Source organism: Salvia hispanica, chromosome 3, assembly GCF_023119035.1.
Source record: "Salvia hispanica cultivar TCC Black 2014 chromosome 3, UniMelb_Shisp_WGS_1.0, whole genome shotgun sequence".
Taxonomy (NCBI): Eukaryota; Viridiplantae; Streptophyta; class Magnoliopsida; order Lamiales; family Lamiaceae; genus Salvia; species Salvia hispanica.
In genome coordinates this window covers 6,780,245-6,788,368 of record NC_062967.1, presented here as the reverse complement: position 1 = coordinate 6,788,368, position 8,124 = coordinate 6,780,245, and the positions used below count along the sequence as shown (strand labels likewise).

At 31.9% G+C, this 8,124-nt stretch overlaps 2 protein-coding genes across 2 annotated transcripts; both read left to right on the top strand.

Moving 5' to 3' along the window:
* The first annotated feature begins 1,116 nt into the window (after positions 1–1,116).
* Positions 1,117–1,535, top strand: LOC125216462. Its single transcript, XM_048118174.1, has one exon. The coding sequence runs from the start codon at positions 1,179–1,181 to the stop codon at positions 1,395–1,397; it is 219 nt and encodes a 72-aa protein (XP_047974131.1). The 5' UTR covers positions 1,117–1,178; the 3' UTR covers positions 1,398–1,535.
* Positions 1,536–3,010: 1,475 nt separating this feature from the next.
* On the top strand, positions 3,011–3,439 carry LOC125209154. Its single transcript, XM_048108762.1, has one exon. It carries the CDS (start codon positions 3,011–3,013, stop codon positions 3,437–3,439), a length of 429 nt encoding a protein of 142 aa, XP_047964719.1.
* The last annotated feature ends 4,685 nt before the right edge of the window (positions 3,440–8,124 follow it).

Sequence of the window (8,124 nt, the reverse complement as noted above, 5' to 3'; positions counted from 1 at the left end):
GAAGTATTATTAGTGAGACCTTATGAGTGAGATATTATTACTACTACAAGAAGTATTTCAATTGCATACACAAATTTCTTAAATAGTAGTAATTGGGAAGAAGGATAAATAATCTTACAAGTAAATTAATGCATAGGTCCTATACCGTTCCTTATATCTATATTATCAGAAGCATTAAGTGAAAAAGTTCCATTGTCATATTAGTGGTGGCAGAACATATTCCACATAGCTGTTTCTCCTTTTTAAAGATGTGTGCAGTTGGAAAAATTCTCTAAAATGCCATACTTCTCAATTACATTAGTTATACTTATACATAAATTAACTAGCTAGGCCTACACGCAATCTATATCAATCTAATTAAACACAAAAATGGTACTCAAGTTACCAAGTCTACAACAAATGGAATTCAGCTGATAATCAAAATAATTGTGGATTTCAGACAATTTCATTCAATCTTTTTAAATTTCTTGCGCTAGATGATCAATCTCTTGAGTAAAGGCCTTTTGCAGCAGTACAAATACATATTCCATGTTTGTATACTTCCAAGACTCATCCAATGTACTGTTATTTGTCCAAAATTCTTGAAATTATTTGGAAGAGTAATAGAAGGAAAATGAATTCGAGGAAGGGTGAAAACTTATGACAACCTATCTACCATTTTTATTTTTATTTGTAAGCTTTAATTAAATTTTCGTACTTATACCTAATTGGGGTATTTAATTATGTTTCAAAATTTAATGTAACTTTTGTTAAATAAAATTTGATTATTAGTGCTGGTAATATTAGTAGATTAATAATGTCACTTTTGTTAATTGATTAATTTTCATAATCATTAGTGTTGATAAATCCAAGTATATAAAGTTATATTATTTCAAATACAAATATAATTTATTACTATACGGTTAATACTGTTAAAATAATAGATTTTGTGATAGAATGCATTGAATAAGATGGCAATAATAATGCAAGGAATTGTAGAAGAAAACGTGGCAAGCTGGTAAAGACAGAGAGCGACACGTGTAGTCCAATCAATAAAAAGTTTAAACGCAGCATTTCGCCACGTGTCATATAATCGCTACTATTTATTCCCATCTAATTTCCAATCCCATCAAAGACACATAAATCGCATTCCAATACCACCGAAAAACGTTATAAGAGATTTTCCATTTTGAGAAGAAATGGTTCCAATATGCGTGGAATGCGGGACTCGGAGCAACCCATGCAGGTGCAAGGTGGTGGGTCCCACCGTCGGCTTCCTGGCGTTCGCGGCGGCGGCGCTGGTGGAGTGGCCCGTCGGCGCACTCGTCTACTGCTTCCGCCACATGAAGGGCCGCCGCATCATGGCTCACCCCGCCACCGTCGTTTACCCCAAAGTCACTAACTCCATCCCTATATAGTTTAATTAACAATACTCACTTTCTTGGACATGAAAGAATAAAGACATTTTTTAATGTCTACATCCCAATATTGATATATTATGATGTTATAGAATGGGCCAATTTTACATGTCTTAAATTAACGAGTCGTTATGTTTATCTTTTTGTGCTATTAAGAGATTTAGATGGAAATCTCATTAGTCATTCCTTTTTCTTTGACAAATATGAATACAAGTTTATCTCATTAGTCATTCTTTTTTCTTTGATAAATGAATACAAGTTAAATATCGCATAGATAGAGACTCGAACTTGAGAGCATTAACCACTAGGTTAATACACACACACATTTTGTAGGACACCAAGTCACCAACAGACTATAGGACTCATGCGTAGCGTATTTGAAGCTAATGGGCTGGCTAATTAATCTGGAATTTAATTTGGACTATTATTTATTTTTGTGTTCTCCATCCAAGACCCACATAATTTGGTCATTCCAGGCCCAATCATTGGCCACTGCGGGTTCATCATAAGGTCTAGTGTGGAATTGGTTGGGTTAGGCTCAAGCATTCAAAAACCTTGCTTTTAACTACCTCCATTTTATTATCCAACTCCACCATTACACAAGGCGTATGTATGGATAACACAATAACTGAAATTAAACATTTTAAATTTGTAATGGATGATTTGGTGTGCAAGAAAAGTAAGTAGGCATTGGATTAAATTAATTTAATAACGTCTCCATCGTCGGGAGGTAAATAACTACCTTTATTTCCCTCTCAATATTTCTTCCCTTGCAAGACCGCATTGCACTGTAGTTGCTTTGGAGCCAAACGATGTCGTTCCGCCTCTTCAGCCACGCCTACCTTCCAGGCTACACGTACACCCCACCACACCTAACTTTTCCACTAATTTACTTAGAACAACTCAATGCTTGACCCAAGTCAACCTCCCAAAACATACGCCTACCTATCTAATCTATGACTCATGACTCAATTCTTCTGTTATCAATCATGAACCAATAAATCATCTACTTTAGTAATCAGTTTCTCAATTATAAAAAAAGTTTTTAATAAAGGAAAGAAAAATCTTGTTTATCGGAAAAGACCAATTTGGACACCCAGGACCAACCATTAACTACAATAGGTTAAAAGATTTTATGTTAGTATGGACGAAAATATAAATGTACAATTGATTTCGACAGCTCAAATGGGAAACAATATAGTTGGCATACTTCTTTTCAGGTGTGACACCAATTACATATCTAAATAATCCCTTTAATTGTAATACTAGTACTACTATTACACAATTAAGGTGCATAATAGTCACACAATTGAGGGACAAACTCCATCAACTAAGCACATAAATAGATTAGTCCTTGTAAATAACTATAGAACAAATTGAAAAACACATAATAATAATGCTTCAAGAAAACCCTTCAAACCTAAAAAGTTTCCCATCTTGATGAATAAATTAAACTAGTGGTCCTCTTCATTGACAACCTCAAGTCAATTGTAATTAAGCTCTTTAACTATCACTAAGGACCGATGTTGCTGGCATATCTACCTACAACCAATTCTCTCTCTAAAAAACCTTTTTCTTTCATGATTTGTTAATTAGCCAATCAATACAAAGAGATGGCAAGGCCTTCTCCGAATAGCATGCACCACCAATTCACTAGCTTCATACCTTTTGGTTTTTTCATAGCATTAGCTGCGATTTTCTCAGTGTTTTCGGCGGTGATATTTATGTGCGGCGCTCACCATGGGATGATAGCTTCTGTGATGGGGAGAGAGAAGACGAAGACGAAGACGAAGACGGTGAGATTAGGGGGCGAAAACAAGAAGAAGGGAATGGAGAAGGTGAAGAGCAGCTTGAGCAGTAAGGCCCTGCTGATGAGCAAGATGGTTTCATGGAGAAAAGTTGATGATTGCGCCGCGGATGATGAGGAGGAGGAGGACGACGTCGTTTGGAAGAAGACGATCATCAAGGGAGACAAGTGCCGGCCTATTGATTTCTCCGGCAAGATTTTGTATGATTCCGATGGAAATCTTCTGCCGGATTAATTGAATTAATGCTTTCCGGTGATAAGAATCAATGTGGCTTGTTTTCGTGTGTTGGTGTTTGTGTGTTGTTTTTATTTTTTGCTTAATTAGTTTTTGTTGTAATAATGATCTTTCTTACCCCCAAGAAAAATGGAATTGCGTGTAGAGAAAATCATGATTTATTCAGTGTAAAACTAAGGTTAATCAATTCGATCTATACCGTATTATATTTTTTTCATCAAAACAAGTAAAAAAAAGTGAAAAAAAATGATACTCCTCCAATTTTTTCCGCACGTGGAAATTGGAATGCAACGTAATTGGCTGTTGGTGTTAGGCTGTTAGCTAAATCTATACATATATAAAAGGTGAGTTTTGGTCTTAATTTAAATATTTATGAATTCGGAGTTAAATTTGAATATATAAACTTTAAGAAACGGACAACCAAAATTTAAATATGAATGATACATCTATAATTAAGCCATGGAATATTTAATTATAAGCTTTATAACTATTGCCTTATTAAGAATTGAATTATACATTAATTTGTAATTACCATGTTTATTAAGAATTGTATTGTATTAATAATCTTTTGAAACAATATTTTGTAAGGAATTTGGCACGAGATGTTTCAAGGATAATAATTTAATGCAAATTTATGGCTGCTAATTGATGAATTTCTTGACATTTATTTATTTTTTTTGTCTATAAATAGTACTCCCTCCGCCCCGGAGTATTAGACTCACTTCTTTTGGGCACATGATTTAAGGAATTGATATTTAAATAGTTAAAGTGGAGAGAGTAAAGTATGAGAGAAGGAAAAAGTAGGGGAGAGAAGAGAGAAAAAAGTAGGTGGAGAATAAAATAAGATAGATGCTTTTTGCTAAAAAAGGAAATGAGTCTAATATGTTGGGACATCCCAAAAAGGAAAGTTGGTCTAATACCTTGGGACAGAGGGAGCATGTGTTATTTGCATTCTTATTACTCACTTCTTCATTGCTTGCATAAAAAGTTCTTTAGGGTTCTTGCTCTTTTACCAAAAGTAGTACATCTATATTCATCTATTTATTTACTCTTTTTTGTTTGATTATTATATTAATCATATTGTGATATTATTAGAAGAATGAAAATTGAAATCAAGGAATTCACCTTTTTCAAAGACCTACAATCTAGCATAACTCAGTCAAAGAAGACGGAGTCAAGGAGGCGGTGGAGATTACTCATGTGAGAGAGTGGAAGGCGACGACGTGGAAGAAGTGAATCGGAGGCTAGGGAAAGAAAGTCGTGTGAGAGAAGGTGAAATGAACATAGCACTTGAAATCCTATTTGAGGATAGATCTGTGTTTTACGTTATGTTAGTTCATATTTAAACTTTTATTTAATTTTAATTTTAATTTTTTTAGTTTTGTTTTAATTTCTCAAGTCTTAGCTATACTAATTCTTTTTTTACATATTATTATCATCAATCGATTTTGTTGCCAAAAAATTATGTGGAGAAATGGTTCTCCTATAATTAATTTTTTATGTAAAGAAATTATTAAATCATCTTAATTTTGCATCTAATTCTTTTATCGTATGAATAGATTTCATGGCCACAAAATATAGTAACCACATATTAGTGTAGCAAAATAATTAGACTATCTTCCATTTAGGGCCAATCAAATTACCACAATTAGATTAACTGTTAATAAACATGTAGTAATAAATTTTATTATAGATCATCATTCATGCTTAAATCATGAATCATGAATCAATGTTATAAAACTTTTAAGATTTAATGATTTTAATTTTATTTAACTACTAATTATTTTTATTTTCCTTAACAATTATTTTTCGTTGCACTATTTAACATCAAAGCCGTTACAAATAAAGAATACATGCGTACAATTTAAATCTGTGGCTATAAATATACTCACGTCTTTGTTTGCTTGTACGACACTTACTACCTTCTATTGCTTCGCTGGAAAAAACAATTTGCTTACTTTGCACACTCTTTTTTTTATTATTATATTTTGTTACTAATATATGTTGTTTGTGTTTTTATTAATTGAAAAGATTGAGTCGACGCATGACAATGAAAATGTTGGAGATGATGAACGGAGAAGATCTGGTGGGTAGAGCTGCATGAGCATAGGCGATTTTGGGAATCCATTTTTTTATTTATTGAAATTTCAATTTCTTGGTTGCATCCTAATCCATTATTTTTTAGTAATAATATGTTGAAATACTTGTGGTTATATTTAAACTAGTATCACGCCTGTGCTATATGCACATGTTAATATATTTAAAAAAATTAATTTTTAATTTTAATTAATTAAATAAATTAGAATCAATACTAACAATGAACAATATGAGTAACAATTTTAGTTATATGAAAATAAAAAATCTATACAAATCAATATTGAAGCATAATAAATTTGAAACAAATCACCCAATATAATGTTTAAACATTAAATGATGGAGTAGAAAGATAAAAATCTATCATAATAAAGAATTAAACAGAATGAATAATTGCAGCCAATACCTAAAAGATCTATGGATCAAAAATAAAGTGAAACTGATATCACTTGTTCGTTAATTCAAAATAAGTCAGTCAATCTGCATTTATGATTCCTCCATTTAAGAATAGATCAAGAGAAACGAAGGTGCATTAACCAACCTTGTCAAACAAATCAGACAGAGAGATATTCCCAATCCAAACTTCCGCTCATACAAATCGAGAAAGAGTAAATTGTTGAATTAATAAAAAAAGAATTGAAGAAAATGAGGTAGACCTTGGATGGATCGACTTTGGAAATAATAATATTGTTTCTCATTCAATATGTGTTATTTTTTTTCTCTGTCTGATTTTATATTTTTTAATAATTATTTTTTATTCTATATATTTATGATTTCAGATTTCATACAATGATATTTTTATGAATTTGTAAAATCATTTTACATTATAAAATAAGTTTAAAAAAAAATTGGGTCGTGCATCGCACGTGGATGGTACTAGTAATAAAAATGATGGAGTATTGTTTTCATCATTTTAATCAATTTCAAAATTTTCCTTCTTAATTTGCATTTTTTACATCTTAATTTTAAGATTTACTCTATCCATCACGATGTGAAAGTCTGGTTAAAACTCTATTGTACTAATTCATAATGCCATCTCATTAAATAAGTAGTAGTACCTTATAATCGTGATAATAAGTTTCAAAAAAAAAATATAAACTGCATTAAAGTTTTAATTTAACTCGCATAGTTTAAAAGTTATGGAATAATAAAGTTTCTTTCACTTCATGATTAGTATAGTAGTATTTCTATATAACAGCAGAATATTCGATTACACACTGATCCATTGATTCCATTCAAATTATCAATATATCTCCTCCAATATGAAGTCTAACTTTTATTTATTTTTTTACCAATTTGTGTAATTTATAAAGGACTTATTACCAGTTCAATAAAATGGTGACATGCGTTAAATGAAAATTGAATTGTGTCCTCCAACTAATTAAATGAGCTACTATTATTTTATACACATTACATTTCCTTATTCAAACAAATATTCATTTTCTAGCATTTTCGGTTGTGACCAATTGTGGATAAATATAGTCTAAATAGAGTTAGGGAAAATTAATGAAACAAACTGGATCTGGACAAGAGGAATGAATGGGCAAATTTATGAAAAATGAAAAAGGTGCTTAATTGGAGTACAAAGTTTGGTGCAGATGTGTCCAATTTATATTTTAATGAATAAAAGGAATAAATACCTCACATGAATTGCTAATATAAATTAAGCTAGAATATGAAAAAGTAGTAATAGTGCAGCAATACTAATTATACTAATCTGAAAAAATCCTTGAATTTTGAAATTTCACTTCAATAGTTTAAACTTTGTAGTGGATCCTGCTAGTGTTTCACTCTCGTGTAAGTGGCCAATGGAATCCTTAGGTTACAGCATATGAAAAATCGATCAATGTAGTCTTGTATGCAATACCATTTTCTAAACCTTTAAATCTTAATGTTTCGGAGAATCGGACCTTCAAAACGGGACAGAGGAAATTTGAAAAAGTGGCATCTTTGGGAAGTATCCAAAGGAATATGAATGGCTGCGCATACAATTGAGACTTCTCGTCCAGGATTATGAATACTTGTTAACTTATTGGATTTAGTTTTGATGTGCATGTGAGTGTTTTATTGTATCTATGGAATATGAGATTGATTCATTGATTTGGTGGCAGGCATGGTGGTGATGGAATGTCAGATGAAACCAGCTGAACAAACCACATAGCTGCTCGATCTTTGACATAGTCCTTGAACCAACAATGTAGCAAGGTGATTCTATGTAAGATCAATATGTGTATTTTCTTCTTTCTTTTCCTGTTACCATAAAAATCTTAATCTAAGTCTGGTTTCTTCTTATTACACTTCTTTCCTTGTCCCTCTTCGTCATTAATATTGTTAGTCTCATGATTATGATCATGTAGGATGTGCTTATTGTATAACTGATTATTGTTTGAGCTAATGTAAGGCCTATTTCTAAGTTGCTCATAGCTAATGTATAGGACGGTTTTGGTCATGGTGTGCATTTTTTAACTCGTCGTTAAACTCTTTTCAGGATGATTGCTGCTACAAGGGCGGGATTTTGCTGATCGACTTCTCTGGTTAACAAAAATCCACCCTTCTTGCTGAAACTTGAATCTTTAGGAATCTTTGGGACA